The sequence below is a fragment of the Poecilia mexicana genome, unplaced genomic scaffold (assembly GCF_051168715.1).
Source record: "Poecilia mexicana isolate PSO_F unplaced genomic scaffold, ASM5116871v1 scaffold_5, whole genome shotgun sequence".
Lineage (NCBI taxonomy): Eukaryota > Metazoa > Chordata > Actinopteri > Cyprinodontiformes > Poeciliidae > Poecilia > Poecilia mexicana.
In genome coordinates, this window is record NW_028263374.1 from 24416831 (window position 1) to 24436914 (window position 20084).

The following is a 20084-nucleotide window of genomic DNA, read 5'->3' on the forward strand; positions in this document are numbered from 1 at the left end:
AAATGAAGAGCCATTCAGACTCATTGGAAGCCGTACATGTGTAGTTTCACTTTTATCCTTTCATTTTAATTCTTCTTTTTTTGTCCAAAAGTTTGAAATGAATCTCTTTTACATTGTAATGACAATGTGCAAAGTTAATGCAATACTTTATCAAAATGCAAAGAATGCTGTTATGTAATCGACATATGAATAAGAGGAGAAAAGAAAAAATATGTTTTAGGTTTTCTAGCACATATAGATTAAATTCGAGTTTTATATTTCTTAAGAAGGGTAGAGGTTTCTTTGAGGTATTGAACAGGCTGCTGATTTCCTCACTTATCCATTAGCAGGTTTTATATTTTCCTTCTCACATTCTCTTTGAAAATTACCAGCACAATAGTGCTTACAGACTTAGAACAAAAACAGGTGTTGGTAAACAGGAGACATTGACATGAACATCAGTGTTGCTGCTAAGACTGATGGAAATAACTGATGTTTTCAACACTATTCTGAGATTTTCAAACCAGACTCTCCTCTGCACAACTATGCCTTCAAATCCTGTCCATTAACATCACAAAATGGATCAATGGTCAGGGTGCAGCCTGGTCAGAGTCCTCGCACTGGGAATATATGCTTGGATTTTTGCTGATAATGTGGACACGGCTCTCATTTTGGCCATAAAAAAAGCCCTTCCTTTTCCTCTATGAAACAGTTTGTTCATTGTTGTTATTGCCCAGGAAGGCTGAGAAGAGTGATTCATCAATAATTGGAAAAATCTTTCACTTTTTTTTCTTAGAAATTCAGACCATCACCCCAGACTTCCTCTTTATCAGTGTTATTACACTGGATGGAGAGTAAGAATGTTTTCTGACAAACCACACCAAAAAATAGGCTAGCAAATGTAAGTTACCTTTTAAACATGATGTAATTCAATGTTCTTTTCATAAAAAGGAAGGAACTAATAAAAAAATAGTATAAATACATTAATGGAACACACATATTAAAGGAAAATTGGAGCATTTGAGTAATATGTAATAAACATGGTTAAAACTGAAAAACATATGGTTGAAAATAAACTGATAAAGTAATCTTTGATCTTTATAGGAATATTGAAGTTGATGTTCTGTGTTGATTTTAAGTAAGTCGATGATTTCTGCTCATCCCAAGCTTTCAGGGAGTTGGATGAAGAACTGAGCAACAAATCGGTTAAGGATTCATGATCCGGAATAGTTCTGGTCCCTGGAGCTATAGTGAGCAGTGGACATAAGGGGGTCCAGACAGACAGAGGGAGCATTTATTGCCCAGAATGGTGTCTTGAGCAAACTGTGATCTTTTATTTGCTCAGATTTGTAACTGCCAAATGGCACAAATAAATCCTGGTCTGACAAATAAGATCCTATTTTCTTGCTTGACTTGGTCAACATTTAACACAGCACTGAGATCAACCAACCCAGAAGTACATCAATATTAAGACAAATTTAAAACCTATACTTATACCTCATATGGAGTGTTGAAAAATCTGATTGTAACATTCTGGAGAGATTTATCTATTTAAAAAAAAATACATAATCTAAATCAGCTTCTTTGGCCAAGAGTGTGTACAACAAGGAATTTGATTCCGGTCACACTCGTTCAGAGCATTTAAAAGTAAAGAGAATAATATGTACATATCTGTATCAACACCCAACATTTATTTTAAAGGCAGGTTAGAATAGGTCAAATATGCTTGTTTTGTTCAACAGTGAAAAGGCTGTCTACTCAGGCTGTTGGGTTTTCATCAGATAGACAATTTTTATGAAGAATTTGTCTCTGTGGTGGTTGTCAATAGGTCTATGCAGCTGACCTGAAGGTAAAAATGTTCACAGCTTGTGTTGAGGATGTGTGGGGTCTGCAGAGATCTTAGCTGCCCTTTTCCTGACCATACAGCTGTACAAGTTCTGGACAGAGAAAATCTCAGCCCTAAGGATGGTCTCTACAGACCCGAATGCTTGTTGAAGTTCTGCCTTGTTCTGTTTTGTGAATAAGCCAAACCACACAGTGACGGAGGAACGCAGTACTGCCTGAATAATAAGTGTAGAAGATGACCAGATGCTCCCATGAAAGATTGTATTTCTTGAGTTGCTGCTGGAAATATTGTCTCCACTGGTCATTCTTCCAAACATTGTCTATGTATGAGAAATGCTGGCTCCTAGGAACCAGAAGTGATCCACCGTAGCCATGTTTATTTACGGACATGTTGCAGTCATGCATCAAACCATTTACAGTAGTTTCATCTGCCAACTTCAGGAATTTCACTTACGGGCTGAGGAGCAGTCATTTGTCAAATTATTTTTGATAAACAGCCTTTTCTAGGATCTTTTGTTCAAAATGTTAGGTCAGATATGGGGCGTAATTACTTATCATGGATGCAAGTTCATTTAGGCTTTTTAATGAAAGTTATTTAAAAAATAATTTATCCACTTATAAAAATGTAGACTTACAAAGAAGAGTAACCAGCAGAAACTGCAAAGCAATTCAAGACAAAGAGCTTAACAAGAAAACTAAAATTAAAAAAAGATATATAGACTAGATTTAGCAATGATCAAACACTTAGCTGCAGCACTCAGAAACAACCTCCAGATTTGTTGGGGTTTGGGGAGGGAGGGGCAGACGTAGCAGAAAAAAAGAATAAATTGATATTTATAAAGCTATAGATTGGTGAAAGTAAATCAGTGGAGTGACCCTCTCTGTTTTTTGTCACTTTCCCCCTCCTCATACCTACACGAAGATTAGTGTTTGTTTGACTGTGGTTTTCTTTCTCCAGTCTATATGAGGACTAAATCAGCATACGCTGTTGCATCAAACTGCACCCTTCTTAATTGAAAAACTGAAATATGTATGTGTTGTTTTCAAATTAGCTTTAAAGTGTGACCATCTTAGTAAATCCAATTCTATTTGAAAACGGAGCTGAATCTCTAACTAGTGGAGAGGAGAGATCTACTGTCTAATGAAGTATGAAAAGCTTAGAATTCATCGTCACAGCCAACCATCTTAATCCTGTACAGGCCTGTTGTGTTTGCAAATAGCATGCTACACACAGTAGGTCTCAGTATTAATCATGTCAAATGTTATACCAGGGCTTATTGCTGTCTCAGGCTTAGTTTCCCATTAGGTGGCCCCCTCCCATTGGCTGAATTCAACACAGCACCCTGATCAATGTGCAGCTTTCCTCAACTAGCTTGACAGGCGAGTCAGCGTCAATATTTATCATTAAAGTAGAAGTCATCAATCAGTTTAATAAAAAAATAATTAACTTACAATGTCTTGTTTTAATGTATAGAATGCTGTATATTTATACAAAACCTTGATGTTTTAAATGTATAAATGCTAACACTGTCTAAATAGCTTACATCACGGTTTGCCAATTGGTCTAAGGGACAATGATGACTGCACATTTGCTGGAGTATCTAGAAAGAAAACTTCTCCAATTAGAATTGAGGAAATTGATATTGTTTCACATTGTTTATCACTCTATAATGCATTTTATGTATTGGCCTAACTTGACTCTGCTAGATGAACTGCAGTATGCATAACCTCAGTGTTAAATCCTTAAGCATGACAACTCAGAAGCAGACCACTGACAGCTAATCATATGCCACGATGAAGCAGGCTTGTCAGTAAGCTAATGGAGTGTTCTAAGGTTAATTTACAACCGTATGAGTTCTATCAATAAGCAATTAAGAGATGTGGAAACACAGAGGCACCCAGGCCGGCAGCTGAATCCTGTTGTAAACCCCCTACCTTCTTTAAATCAATTAATTGCTTTGGCATGTCTGTTTAAAAGTGTTAGATAGATTTACTCATAAAAACGGACACATTAAAAAGGCACCACTCCCTCCATGACCTTCTTCTGTCAGCATCTCTGCCTTAAAGCGCAACACTTGTATTCATAAATCGTAACTTCAAAAGATATCCTTATCTCACCTCATGACTGCCTTACTATACAGTAGGTTACATGAATTCCTACTGTGATCAGAGCTTGGGCCTTTTGTAGTAAGAAAAATCTCACAGCTTAATCTCAAGTGAAATAATATCCCAGAAAAGCACAAAAGTGTTCTGAGCAGAGGATGAAAGCCTGGTGAAAACAATATCTGAGCAGAGTGAAAACTTACATCTCCATTTCATACTTTGAGATCTTCCTTTACATTTTAGTGATCTAAATGAGTATTTTGCATTTAGTCATTAAATGTCCAAATATTTCTGTTTATTATGAAAGTACTTTTATATATACACATGCTTTAGATAAGGAGTCAACAAATTGAAGATATAGCCTTTTTTATCCTTGATTCTAGTAAATAGAGCCCTTTGAGATTTCAATTGGAGTTATTAAGGGTAAAATGTATTATTATTAAACAAATTCATGTCTTAAAGTTAACCAAAAACAGTCTAAGACTGTTAAAATGTTGACCTGCTTGTTTAAAATTTAATCTATTTTGTGTTAAGTGAAACAATGTTGTGATTGTTTTGTTTAACATCAAAATCTCAATCAGCCGATTTAATGGAAACAAAAAACAGGCAATTTATTCTGGATGACAAATGTTCTGTGTTTATGGAAATTGAAGGAAAGCATATAGTTTGAAGCCTAATTGTAGAGTTCTTATGCAGACATTGAACCAAGCCTAACAAAAACTAATATAAATCTGTTTATTAAAATGTATCCTAAAAAAAATCAACCCTTCTCAGTTCTGCATAATCCATTAACAAACTTAAGAGCCACTGTGAAGCACCCAGGAAGCCACATGATGCTCCAGAGCTGCAGGTTATAAACTCCTGCTGTAGAAGTTAACATATAGTTTACCACTGGTAAACTATATGATGGAGAGGTTATGTCCATCTTTTTATTTTTTTTTAACAATGTGACATGTGTTATTAAATTGTTGTGTCACCAATATTTCCCTCTGTCCTTCACAGCTCCTCCAAATAACATATCAGTGCTGGCTGAGAACACTCCAGCCCTCTTCAGTCGATACCAAGCTCAGAATTTTACTCTTGTCTGCACAGCAAAAGGAGGAAAGCCAGCCCCATCGGTGAGTTTAAGATGTTTGTTTTGTTTTTTTGTTTCTTTACAGAAAAATAAAACCTTTAATTCACCTGTTATTTTTTCCATCTGCAGCATTTTATTTTTTCATGGAAAATGTTAGACTGTCAGCTCAATGGTTACATGGTGTGTAAGAAAAGAAAGGATCCAAAAGCAAAATTCAAAGGCTGAAGTGGACTCAAAGCCTTAGAACTCTTCTATTCGTCACACACAGAACAAAACTAAAACCACTTAAGAGCAAGTTATCGGTAAAGGCAAGGCCACCTAAGACCACAGATGATCAAACAGGAGCAGAACAGATAATAAACTCACAATGGTAGTGCAGAGAGCAAAGGATTCAGGAGATAATACTTCCTTAAGAGCTGATGACAAATGTGCATCAGGTGACCGGCAATCAATTACAGTGTCTGTGCGTGAGGGGAGGGCAGAAAGAAGGACAATTTAAGGGGATTGACAAAGGGAATAATGACACAAGGCCAAATAGTAGCACAGAAACTTGAAGCCTCAGTGAATCCATGCAATAGAGTACACATTACCATGGCAAGCTTTTGATCTCAGTACCTCCCACAGATGTTCAAAGAGTTTCTTTCTTCCTAAACAATGCTAATTTCATTAGTAATGGTCACATTCCGTAGAGTTGATTTAATGCGGTGATGTGGTCGTGACTAAAATGATCATAAACAATACTCTTGCACTTAAATTTTAAGAATCAGACTGTACAGCTTTGCGGTGCTACATGTATGCCGTCATGTATTCCCTCAACATTCTGGAGAACAAGAAAAGGCCTTACAAAAACGCTACATATTTGGTGGTATATGAGCTTATGGACACTGCATGAGAGCATCCATTTGCTGTACATTCTCAACAGACCATTAATCATTGTCCACGGGTATATGGTAATGGACTGCAGGCTCTGAGCATACCTATGTGTTGCAATTATGAGCCCAGTAAGAGGTGAATACAAGGTGAAAATGATTTCCGGTACTTCCTGTTTGATGCCGTGATGAGTGAGGTTCTCCCCTGTTGTGATTTCATGCAGAGTCTTAAGCCATGTAAGCTTACAACTGCTGGATCTTTTTTTCTAAAAGATAATGGAGACAAAGATATCTGACAGCTTACAGCTGGTCAGCAAGCAAGAACTGTCACTGTGTCATTGGATAAGTTACACTGTTATTAATTAGCTTTGTCGTTCACACAGCAAGCTAATGAATGAGTTGAGAACACATTAAAATAAAGAACCTGGCTGCTCAATCCACAATTAGATTGCAGAAAATACATATATAAAACAATAAAAGTTTTAAGATCCATGTTTCACTACAGCTTTAATTGAAGGAAGAAAACATCATTGCCTCAAGTAACATTGCCTTGTTACTTGAGGCAATGAACAAATGTTTCATTTGGATTTAACCATTATAAGCCAGAAATCAACAACTATATACTGAAGGTTTTAATAGATTATAAATGTAAAGACTTAATTTGCTAGCCATAAGTGAGGTTAAAAATATAATAATATATGAATAATGTAAGAAAAAATAGCCTCCAAGTCAAAAATGAGAAAATAATTTAAAGTGCATTATCACTGAAACAAATCAACTGTTGACCCAGAAAAGCCCCAGCCTTCAATGGACTGTAATTCAGAAAGTGAATCCCAAAATATCTTCTTTGCCTAATTTCACCATAGCAAAGGATCATACAGCTGGCTGAAATTTTGAAAGTGACGCGACTGTTAATTAGCTATAGAACCACAAATCCTTCTTGGTCTAAGAAACACCCTTCAGCTTTTCCCTTTTCTTTACAAACATCCCAGATGACTAAGGGCAAATGTCAAACTCAAGACTGCACATCAGCAGTCCCCAACTCAGTGGGCAATGTGAGCAATTCAGGTTTTGGCAGGATTTGCCAAAAGACCTCAGCTGAAGGAAAGATCTGATCCTACTGTTGCAAATCTGCAGACTAAATATGTCTAACTATAAAGGACACCGCTTGATGCGTCCTTTATAGTTGTGTAGGATGCTCCACGTCTTTCGGTCTGTGTCAGGGTCAAAGATGTATGGTTGTACAGTTGCATTTCTGGTTTTGCAGCCACTTTCACATTTATAAAGTCAGAGTATAGTATAAGTTAGGTATGGCCATCAGTAGCTTATTTGCATATTGGTGACGTAGCCGTAAAACAGCCCATGCTGAAAGGAGCTCAAAATAGATAGAACTCAGCAGGTGAAATTTTACATGAGAATTATTTTGTGCAAAAAAAAATAATGAACATGTTGTGTATAGCTCATCGACCTATCCCACCTTGCTCAAGGAAGCATAATGGGTCCCCTCCAAGTCATCTTGATTGAGAAAAGGGTTTAAGTAATGGTTTTATTACAGCAACCTTAAAAGTCTCTGGTAATTATCCATTAACTGGGGATAGATGAATCATATCCAAAATGGAGATGGTAATCAAAGGAAACACTTTCCTAAATAATTTGGTTGGAATTGGGTCTAAGTTGAAGGCAAGATGAAAATAATGTTTTAAAAATTCAGAAAGCTCAACTGGAAAAAAAAAAAAAAAAGGTTTTATGCTTACCTCCAGTCCTCCCTCGTTTTTTAAAGGCCTCTTCAGGGGAGGATGTCAATGATTCTGTTTTTCATAGAATGCATTTCATTTGTAAAGAATCCCATAAAGTCTTGACTCCTGAGAGCTGAGTGGCTCAGTAGAACCAGGACTTTGTGTAACTGTACTAAAAGAAAACCTAGAATAATTCTTGTTCTCCTCTAGCAAATGGGAAAGACACTTTCCTCTTTAGTTTAGTTTTTTTTTTGTTTTTTTGTTTTTTTTTTACAAAAATAGACTGTTTTTCCATATTAAGTGGGGCTCCTCTAGATGTGTAAGGTGCCATTTTGTATCTAATGTCCTAGCAATGCACTTTTAAAATATGCAGCTTTGACATAAACCAGCAAGCCAGTCTCCCAGGGTCCAATTCCCTTCTTTTCAACGGGGCTACATTGTCTAATGCAACATGCAGTGAAGTAGTAATGCTGTTAACAAGAACATCAGTTTGTGATGGGGTGTGAATTTGGTTATTGTCCTGTGCTGTGTTGTTCTGTGTTACGGAGGAAAATAAAATGGAACAGATAACTTAAAGGTTGTTACAGCATTGTCTGATAAAATCCATGATAATGCAACTTTCTTTCAGGGCCAGTGCACTTGGTTAGATTAAAAAGTTTTTGTAAATAAACTTGTTAAAAGTTCATTTAAAAAAATTGTCTTGGAAAAAATTGGTATTTGTTCACACTTACTGACAAATCAACCCAAGGTTCCAGGTTATGAAAACAAATGTGGGTAGGTCTGCAGATGTTTTGTCTTTGAAGATAAATTATTTTTACTAAACCACATTTAATTGTTTTATTTTTCTGTTCAGTTAACATTATGTTATATAATATCCTTAGTTTATACTTATTTTATACTTATTTATTTATACTTATACTTAGGATTTGGGATTTGCTCCTAAATCCTGTTAGGAGCAAATCCTGTTAGGTTATCTTATTTGGATTGTTACCAGCCCATTGACTCAGTGTTGCAATATGTATGTAACAGTATAGAAGCAGCAGAGAAGTGCATTAAACTATGACTCTGCTTCCCAGTCTGGACAGGCAGTAGACTTCTTTCTGCTGACAAGATGTTAGAAAATCTGTTTTCAGCAGGACTTGCCAGCTGCGTACTCTATGAAAAGTACTGATGTTTGTTTTAGTGACCATAGTATCGCTGCTTGAGCGGTCACCAAACTGCCCTATCCTAAACCCCATAGAGAACGCATAGAGCATTTTCAAAAGGAAGAGGAGCAACACCAGACCGAACAATTGGTTTCTCTTTTTCAATTGAACAAGCTTTACTGAATAATATTAACATTTTAATGACATTCAGTTTTAGTAAGAATCACCTGTGATATAACTGACTGTTCTACATATAACATTGCTCGGGTTATATGTAACCTGAGCAAGTTTATGATAAGGCTATCATAAACTGCTGCCTATGTGTTTTTTTTTTTTTTTTTTTGTTTTTTTTCCGGAGTAAATTTATAGCTGTTTAAATGTGAACACCATACAGCCACCATTTGTACAATGATAGGGTTTCTGCATCACTTATTTCTATCTGGTTGTCTTTATGCAACCTTGAATACATATCCATTACTTCTTTTCAAATAACTTTTGCCTGACAATGATGGCCAGAGTGCATATTATAGGTTTTCTTTTATATTCAAAAAGCTTCATTTTTCTTACTTCTCAGCCTTGATCTTATGTGCTGTAGTGGGTTCCTGCTTTGATCTGCACCTTGATATGCACATGACTGTGCAGCAGTTTATTTTCGTATATAAATCTTTCTTCTTCCAGGCTAAATTTTTCTTTCAAATGTTATTGCTTCTCTGCACTTTTTGCCAAGTTCCAATGGTATATTTTTGAAAAAGCTGAAACTAAAAGACTTTATTTGTGAAAAGTATCTGGCATTATGTTTTAAGATCTGTCGGCATCTGATGTTACTGAGCAAGCTGGTGACATATCAATCATATCTCCCCAGTGCAACTATTAGAACATCCTTAGAGCACAAGCAAGCACTGATTGAAAAGAGGAAACATAATAACAGTTAATAATAAACGGGAAAACTGATTAACTCATGGCCAGGATCTCTCTCGTTGCCTCTCTCTTATTTTTTTCTGCTTCTGTACTCTCATTGAAAAATCCTGTCACTATGAAAATTACTGCCTTGTTCCTTTGACACGACCATAATTAATTGCAGCAACATAAAGGTGTACATGGACCAAAGTATGATTGTTACATTTTGAAAAGAGTTGGAGTTTGAAATATTTTTGAGGTGGGAGCAGCTTGGCAGTGTTCAGAGTGCAGGTGCTTTCATCACTGTCTATTCAGAGAGAAATGCGACACCCTTTTCATACCATCCCAGCCTAATTTTGCGACTGTCTTGGCATTATGCATGGGCTCCAGCTTAGAATTACATCTCTTTTTTCAGTTCTAATTCATTTCAGCATCAAATAAATGGTTTTGTCTGCCTTCATTGTGCGCAGATATTGGAGTATGAAGTATTTGGGGATTTATAACAGAGGCGTGATTGATAATCACTTTATTCCATGCAGCAACACTGCTTGTAAGAGAACAATAGAGCTGCAATGCCAAAAACACTCCAAAATCCTCTTTTACATGGTGGTGAGCACCACTTTTCAGGTCCCATGACAGCTAAATGTACCACCTAACAAGCTCGTTTTTCATTTTACTCCCTATTCTACATGTAAAAAGGACAGACAGTTCCAGACACATTGACTGGCACAACTTGTAAAAGCCCATCAAGCTTTAAAACAAATTAAGATTTTAGCCTAATTTGACAATGAATTGTTTGAACACTTGGTTTGGGTTAGAAAAAAAAGGCTAACCATAAGAAATATATATATTTTTTGTATTTTATTCTTGCAGTTATTGGGACCCTCAGTAATCCATATATACATTTTAACTAGAGGTGTGCCGATCGATCGGTCACCGATCATAATCGGGCCGATTTTCGTGAAAAAGTGCATGATAGGTGATCGGCGATCATTGGCTCTTGTTGCCGATACCGATCATCTCATTTCGCAGCCTGCCTGTGCAGCTGGTCTCCTCTTTCCTTCACTCTACGCAAACGTGCAGCAACAAATCCTAAGCGATGTGGAACTATAACGCACTGAGTGAAGCCAATCAGACCTAGCAGTAATCAGCTAGCCGCCATGTTATCAGGAAGTGTTCATTCAGTAACTCTGGATTGTTTATTGTATGGAACCTGTTTTTGCCTTTGAATGTTAAGTTTTATACTTGAATTTTTTTTGGCAATGTTGAGAGGTTTTATTTTGGCTCTTTGCATTATTTAGCCTGTTTTGTTTAGTTTTCTTCTTGAAAAAAGTTATTAAAAACAAGTTTTTGTCTAAATTAAGGTGAATTCATGGTTCCTTTTTCCACATAATGTAACAGGTAGTGTTTATGATAAAAAAAAAAATAATAATAATAATTATGTGATCGGTATCGGTGATCGGTATCGGTGTATCGGCCCTCATGGGTGATCGGTATCGGTATCGGCAGGAAAAAACCTGATCGGCACATCCCTAATTTTAACTTAACTATTTTTAATTTAAACTTAACTTTTTTCAGAGTTTGGGAGTTTCTTGGTAGTTCTGATTAGTAATATGTGACATTTTGTTTCCACTGGTCTTATATATATGGTTTTTATAGCTTCTATGCTCAATAAGGACCCATCTTTTTATTGCTACCATACACAGTACAAATGGTCAGGAAGGTAGAACATGTCTTTTTACAACTTGTTGAGGTCACCAAGTCTACATAGAAACTATCAATGTTACTTACAATCCAGCCGTTGTTTTTCAAGTTTGAAACTCAAACTTTTCTGTCCTACCACTGAAAACGTAATAATTGTTAAACTAAATGCAACCATTTTCTACGGTCAGATGAGATTAAGATGTAGTTTTTTTTTGGAAGAAAACCCTCCACAAAATACTGGTTGAAAATGTTAAAAATGACTTAATGCTTATGGTAAAGGAGCTGTGTTGCTTTGGTGTTGTTAGGGGTGTTATCAATGATGATTTTACTAAAAACATGTTTTTTTCACCTTAATATTTTTTTCTTGATTGAGAAATATATCAAAATAGGGGTTTGATTGTACTAATTCTTTTAATATGAAATTATGTTGCTGGCATAAATTATACATTTATTTCAGGGCATTTCACATGTTTCGCAAGGGTGCCAATAAATGTGACCTCCACTTTAATAAGCAATTTATTCATATCTTTTTTTTCTTTTTTTTTCCCCAAGTCATCTCAATGGACAAATTCGATTTGAAGCACAATAATTGGCAATATGTTTTTACACATATACATTGTGAAAACCGTTCTATGAATGCAAATAAGTTGCAATAAACTGAGTGAAAAGCTTCTTGTTCACAGCGTTGCCCAACAAAAGGGACCATGTCACTTTGTCGAAAGCAGCAATTTATAGTTATAGGAGACATGTATCAGTGAAAAACAGATTAAGTGTTGCTTTCGCAGATTTATAATCAAATGTGGAAAATTAATCAGTGTTTGCTGTCTCATTTGAAAAGAATAAAAGAATGGATATGCTTTCACTTTTCTCTTTGTCAGACAAACTCGATTTTTAGCAAATTAGTCAGAAGCTCAAAGAAAAACAAATTAACTTTGCAATAAAGGCTGGTGATGTCATTTTAAGAGTAATATCAATATAAAAAGAATGATGACGGTAAACAATGGTGGGTGGCTTTCTTCACTTGTGTAAATGTTACCACATTTTAGAAATAGCATTTCAGATAAACAGAAATCTTATCCATCTAGTTTCCAATTTATTAGAAATGTTAGAACATTCAAAGAGACAATAAACATAAATTCTTGTAGAGCTAAATTCTGGTAAGTTTGTATGTTAGAAAACCTTTATTGTACTGCTGTTCAAAGAAAAAGTTATAATGAATCTGTTTAGTAGTTAGAAATAAATTCAAAAATCTTGCATTGATGTGGCTTAAACTTTACATAATTAACTCTTAAAATTGGTGATGCTCAGTTGCAAACACAAAACAAGAATATAACCTATATCAACCAGGCTAAAACTGCATATAATTTTATTAGGTTTTTGCTACATAAAATCTTGTGGGATTATCTCTGATCAACACATCCACAAGTACTTACCTTAGGCATTGTCACAAATGTGACTGATATCTCTCAGCCCTTATATCAGTCTTATTTTTACATATGTCACCTCATATCCATATCTTCTGCTTTCATATCCATATTGTAGATTTGATCTGCCAGTGATGGAAGAGGAAATGAAACAAGCAGGATAATGACACAGAAATAATGTTTCACACTTTCCCTGGAGCAACATGCTGTTTATTTCAGTCATGTATTTTATGAAACATTAATTTTACGTAGACAAATGGAAAAGTCACAGTAGAATTATTATGAAAGACTAAGCAGGTTCTCAATATTTACCTGAAAATAATACATTTGCTATAGTCTTATCTTTGACTTTAATATGCAGAGGACAGAGCTCTCACATGGTAGTAAATCAGGTCCTATTTATTCAATAATTTACCTATAAATCAAGTTGCCTGATAATGGATATGGAAACAAATCAGTCATGCAGATTTACTGACTTAATTCTCTGTTATACAATTCTATAGCCGAAACAGGTGTTATTGCATACCAACACCATTTTGTTCAACGAAAGCTATGAAACAGGTGCATGGATCTGTCTAATCCACACTGTTCCCCTTCCACCTGCTGTGATAATTAATGAGGTGCTTTGGTACACAGTGAAGAGTCAGACTTGCTAGCAGATGCAATGGGGTCATTGTGGATAAGGCTAATGTTTATGCTGCCTATTGCGGCGTTTGAATCTCAAGCCATGGTTCAGAGCATAAGGTAAATGCAGATAACAGGACATGGATACTTGAGAGTCTTTAGCAGAGTTAGGCTCCAAATTAGCCTTATACTTTTTGTCAATTATCAAGTTGTATTTTGTTGGACTTTTGCTACCTAAAATGCAATATTTAAGATATGGATTTATTTATTTATTGAGAGTTGCTTTCATGTGTCTGTGCCAGAAATCCATGAACATTCAACATAGATTATTTCAGGGACCAATTTAGTGCTGACATGCTATATTATTCTAAACCCAGATTTGGAATCATTGTATTTTTATTAACTCAAATTATGTCTGAGTTTCATCCACTTTTGAGGGAGAAGTTAAAAAAATCTGGAGTTAGTTCTTCTTCTAACAACTTCATGCAATGCAGCAGTACCTGTGGTTGCAAAACAACTGCACAGCATGAAGCTACCACCACTGGGCTTGGTTGTCAATATATTGTTTACAAGCCTCCATTTGGTTTTCCCAAAAACATCATTGAGGTCAAATAGTGATGGACAAAACAATAATGCAGAAGGAAATTGTATCTGTGTATGGTCAGCAGTAGCGTTGACACTAGTGAACCAGCACCAGATTGCAATATTCTGACATTGCAACTTACTATGTCCAAATGTTAGTTGCAGTTTTTGCATGTACTTAAGCCTGGATGTATAATTGTAACTGTTTTTAAAACCATTTCCACCCCGTTTTTGTATCATTTCAAACATTTATGCAACCAAAAATATTCAAAAGTTACCAAAATATTCATATTTGCTTTGTCATTATCATTTATCACCATTTCAAACATCTACTTGTGCTGTGGAATCAGTGAGATCAAGGCTAGGTTTTTAACTGTGTATGTGTTTGAAGATGGCTGATCTCATTTGTAAAGTAAGCTGTAAACTCTACAACCCTGCAATCACATGCAACTTACAGAGTTGTGTCAGTTACCGAAAATATTCACTGAACATCATCATCAGGGCTGACAGATAAGGACATTATTGACCATTTATTTGAAATAGCTAAAATGGAAGTTGAAACAAATGAGGCTGTGCTAGTCATATCCATTTAAAAGTAAATATTTCCATTCAGGAATGAAGTCTGAGATGGCTGTTTTAAAACTAATACAACAAAACCCCCGTGTCAATACAGATTATACCGTCACTTCAAAGGTTAAGTGAGAAGGACACACAATTTGATGCTTAAATGCTGTCCAGGTAGTGTATCTTTTGCAAATGTTGGCTTGAGGCACCACAGCTTGAAAGAGTGCATTAGTGCTATGTTTGAACAATCTGCATACCAACAACCTGCACACAAGGCTGTGAAATGCACATCTTATAATAATATTTCTTTGATCCTCAGAAATTAGAATTTAGATGACCACATGTGCCCCAAAAGAGCTGTGGATTGAACGGTCCTTTTGTTCAACAACACGGAAAAAGGCACATTGTTTCAAAAATAGCGTTACCACAGGCAAAGACTATACAACCTTGTTTCAATGCCAATATCTTCTGGGCATGTACTGGAATGAGATATGAATTCCCTGTCAAGAGATTAGGCAGTCAGAGATTTTTATTAAACTCATAGACTGGGGCTGTAAATTCTCTGATATTAAGGACATTCCTTTGTGTCGAAGAATGAGTTTTTTAAAAATACATTTCTTACAAAGCAGTAGAAATATAATGCTATTCCTTTCCACTAAAAAAAAAAAAACAAAACAGAGTAAGGAAAGAGTGCTTTTAATCTCTTTTATTCATTTATTTATTTTTATCCAGTACAATCACTTGTTTTGTTTTTCTTTTTGCCCTTTGAGGTCTAAAGGTATAAAAGGCATTATAAATTAAATGTATCATTATTATTGTTGTTTTTGTTATCAATTTTCAGTCAAGCAGTAAATCATTCTAAAATCACATACTTTTCATCCTTTAAAACTGTCATGAATTTAGATATTTAGTCTTTTTTGTGCCATATGAGCAAAAGACGAGACTTTTTTTTTTTCCCCAAAAAAATTTCCCAAAGCTACTTAATGATGTGTGGTGTTTCTTTTTATGTAAATTTTTATTTCTATGGAAACACTTAGACCCTGGAAATCTTCAATTAATTTGTGATTAAAAACATCTTAGAGTAATTTTTTTGTTTCTTGAAGGTCTTCTGATTAAGAAAGATTACAGTACTCTTAATTTTAAACTTGTTGATTGAGTTTTCAGAATGTCTTTCTGTACCTCTAGATTGTTAGTTCTCCATCTGACGAATACAGTCAAATTCCGGTTACTCAGTAGAACCGTAAAGCCGAACTATCCACCACAGTTATTAGCTGCGGAAATGATTCTCTATATCTGGGCCTTGACATGGTCCCCTCTTGCAGACGAACAAGACAATTATCTGAACTTCATGGCTTTGTTTACACAGACATACGCTGCTAACCGTGAGAGCTTTTCATAAGCAGGTGTGTGCTCTCTTAATTATGTCCAGTGGATTCAATTAGGCAAAAACAGACTACTGACAAGTTATGCAAACATGTTGCAGATGTCAAAATAAAATAGGATGCATCGGCGCTCCACTGTTGGGTCTGAAAATAACCAGGATGCTTTGGGCATCTCAGGACATAAAAGGAAAAGCTAAACATATTTTTGGCTTTGGAGAAAAGTTTGTAGAAGTTACAAGCAACTTTTTTAAATATCTTTTGGGAAGTGGGTGAACAATGTAGTATTATCAAGTGCATTGTTTCATTTATGCACTATCTTATTTAAAATATGTCTTTTTTTCTTGTCATCCCCTCAATATCCCATTTTTCAATACTCTCATCAGGTGTACTTTAAGCGTGATGGCGAGCTGATAGAGGTAATTTCCTACACTGAGCCCTCCACCAGCGAGCGAGCAGCCGGCTCAGCAGGATGGAGAGGAGCCAGGCCACTCATCAGCAGGGACCTTGATGAGACCAAACTGCAGCGTTCCCTCTCTCTTCTCGATCCGGAAGGCCGGTCGGCCCGTCTGTACACAGAGAGCCCTCAGCGCGTGCACACTCAGGGCCAGCAGGCCTATGAACCCAGCCCTGCAACAGAGGTCATTCCAGAGACAGTGGTGAGCCGAGAGTTCCCCCGCTGGGTACACAGCACGGACCCTCTGTACTACTTTAGTCACACTCAGATCCCTCAGAGCGACGGCTCTGTTGTGGTACAGGCTCGACTTACCTGGACCCTCAACCCTCAGCTGGATAACGATGCCCTCTTCAGCTGTGAAGTTAAGCACCCAGCATTATCCATGCCCATGCAGACAGAGGTCACTCTGGGTGAGTTAAATGTTGATCTGTTTTGCATGCTGGTTTTAATTTTCTATCATGCTTTTCTTGCCGGTCCTCTACTCTTTTTCAAACACTGAAACCCCTTTCTCATTTCTCTGTTCTTAATGTCGTGCTGTCTTCGTGTCACAGTCGGAAGCCGACTGGACCTCCTTGTGTCTCCTTGCAAATGCGCACAGAACAACACTGATTTTCATTTGATGCTGCTTAATTGTGTTCCAGCTGAGCAGATTCCGAGTTTAGCAGCAAATGCACAACTCCAAGTGAGTGACAGGGCAATTCATCGAGCTGTCTGTTGCTAGATTGAGTTAACCTAGCACCGTTATTGAAAAAGTCAGCCTGAATTAGAGAAGTTGAATGAGAATTTAGACACTCTGACCAATGTTATATAATTGGAAAGAGAGTTTCAACGATGCTGCACTTCATCAAACTCCAGTGAACACCTCCTGTAAGCTCCTCATTCTGTCGACGTGCCACTAAATTTCATAGTTTTAGTTAAGGGAGAAAAAAAGTGGGAACTAAGATTGCAATCTACTCCAACCAAATAAATTGTGACTCATACTTTAACAAGACAGGAATTATACTTTAGGAGAAGTTCAAGTAAACTTTACGGGTTTCTCTCTTTCTCACTCTGTCTCTCTGTCAGTCTGTCTGTCTGTGTGCTTGAGGGGGATGTGTGTTAGGTATACAGTCTTCGTAGTGATCCATGAGAGATGCATACACCCGTCTTATTTTATCTAAACACGAAGATCGCTTCCAGCTTACCCAATTAAGACTTCAAAGGCTATACTTTGGCATAGTCCTTCTGGAAATGAGCCATACAGTCCTCACACTATACACGGAGACAATATCTTTCACACGATGCAAGGAATGGTTGAAGTAAGGAAAAGTCTGAATGAGGAGACCCTGGTTGCTCCATGTCTACGGCTGTGTTGTTTCTCAATGTATTTTTATCTCCTTTTGCCAGCTTCCATCTAATTAAAAGTTGCTTCTTTTTATGCTACTGAGAAACCATGCATAAATCTATGGAAACTCATTATTTTCTGTGAAGTTCTTAACCTAATTAGATAATGGTGGTTAAAAATCTCACGACATATTTTTTTTTTGTGGCCACCACTATCATGGGAATAAAATATACATTTTGTATTCTTCATGTATAAGTCTTTCTACCAGATATCCAGAAAGTATTCGCCCTTGCTACTCACAGACGGTGTGGGGCCTTTTCCATCAAATCAGTACCAGTACCTAACAGCTACTAAGGCTTACAGAGCAACAGTTCTTTACGTTTCCACCAGCACCCAGCACCAGTTTGCTACTGGGCCAACTTTGTCAGGAACTAGGGGAACAACAGCCAATCAAAAACGATACATTGTTCGATTGGTATCAGAGTAACACATAACTGAATATTAATTTTCTTCATATGCTTGATTTTGAAATCACATGTCAAGGAGTTTAGACAGGTCAATGTGCTGTTTACAGCTGTGCTCACAGCTCATTGACTTCTGTCTGGTTTCTGTAAGTGTTTGGTCTTTCACTACCAAGAAATGGTGTTAATAAATCCTACTCTAAAATTTATCCAGTTCAGCAAATCAGGATTGTAAAGGTTTTCACTAAAAGAGCAGTAATAAACCAAGGCGTTGAACTCAGGGCATCTATTTGCAGGGCTATTGGGATAAAAAGCTTATCTGTGTGGCTACATTGTCTCCACTACAATACTTCACAAATAAATAAAAAACTCAGGAAGGATTAAACAATAAATAAATGAGATATTTATAATGACAGAACTGGGCATTGATGTGGGTCTTTTGTGCTGAAAAGAAAACCAGTTATTTTACTTCTTAACTGGCTCCAGCCCCAGCCATAGTTGAAAACTGGAACATCTTTGCTGGAATAGCCTTATGTGGGTTCTTTCATTCTCTTTGCATCTTTGTGTGTTTCTGTCTTATGCTTCAATTTTCTCACAAATTCAATTTCCCTCAATTTCCAGAGACATAAGAATATGATTACTTGGATAAACCTGATCTGGCTGTAATCATCCCTGGTTGTGTTTTGAATATTCACTTGTTCCCTGTGGTTTTGTGATTTAGTATTCTTTTCAACACAATTTATTGAATACTTCGATTGAAGCTTTATTTAATTATTTTTTCAGCATATATATTTACAATATGGACCAAATGTGTCCAGTTGTCCATGTTTTGTATGTGATGTAGCTAAACATAGCTAGTCATTATGAAAGAAGTCTGATACCGTAGGCAGAGTCACGTATTTATGTTTTTGGCTATAAGCTGTTTGTGTCTGTTGCTTGTTTCTGCAAGCTGTACTCATATAGGCTGCACTAACCCCAAACAGTGAATCAGACAGTCACATGGATCCAATTCAGTGCATATGGTAACATTTCCAGTAAGCGTCAGTTTGTGTGGTTTGTGTGGACAACATTGTCCTGTCAGTGTCAGAGGTCGCAGGAAAAGGTGAAGACTGCTTTGAGACAATACAAAGGCAACACTAGCTCAAATAACAACTCATCACAACTGATTATGCAGAATACCAACTCTGAATGCCCAATAAGTCAGGATGAAAATGGGCTACCAAAACACAAGGTCACACCAGATGCCACACCTGTCAGCAGAAAAGTTAAGCTTCAATTCGTACAGGCTTACCAAAAGCGGACAATATCATATTGAAAAATTTTGTCTGGTCCAATGAGTCTCAACTGCAGTATTCATCCTTTTTTGAATCAGCTTTGAGACACTTTCTAATTAAGCATTGTGTAATTGAGCACAACCAGCCTGAGTATTGTAACTGACCATGTCCATCATTTTATGACAACAGTGTACCATCTTGTAGCGACTTCAGTGGGATATTGAACCATGTCTTAAAGTCATTGGCTTCATGAACACAGCATTGAGTTCACTGTACTTAAGTGGCCTCATCAGTTTGCAGATTTTCATCCATCAGAGCATATTTGTGATACGATAGAATGGGAGATTCAAACTGAGGATGAGCAGCCGACAAATCTGTCACAAGTGTATTAAGCTGTCAGGTCAGCATGAATCAAAATCTCTGAGAAAACGTTCCATGCCATGATGAATTACAACAGTTATAAACTGAAAGGAGCTCAAATTCACTACCTGCCTGTATGTATAATCTCTTTCAATAATATTTCTGTTATCAAATGGGATGAGAAATCAAAAAAAATATGGCTGCAGTCTTAACTGATGATGACTTTGGAAGCATTTTGAGAGTGTTGATGTCTTTTTATGTGATTAGTTTTATGAGTATATA

At 36.5% G+C, this 20084-nt stretch overlaps 1 protein-coding gene across 1 annotated transcript in view; it reads left to right on the plus strand.

Annotated features, from left to right (window-relative positions):
• Window positions 1-20084, plus strand: part of igsf21a (immunoglobin superfamily, member 21a) — a 122028-nt gene that overhangs the window by 82499 nt on the left and 19445 nt on the right. The window contains exons 4-5 of the mRNA XM_088005776.1: window positions 4930-5045; window positions 16313-16793. Of these exons, the coding sequence (XP_087861902.1) occupies window positions 4930-5045; window positions 16313-16793 (597 nt within the window). The remainder of the gene's footprint in view (window positions 1-4929; window positions 5046-16312; window positions 16794-20084) is intronic.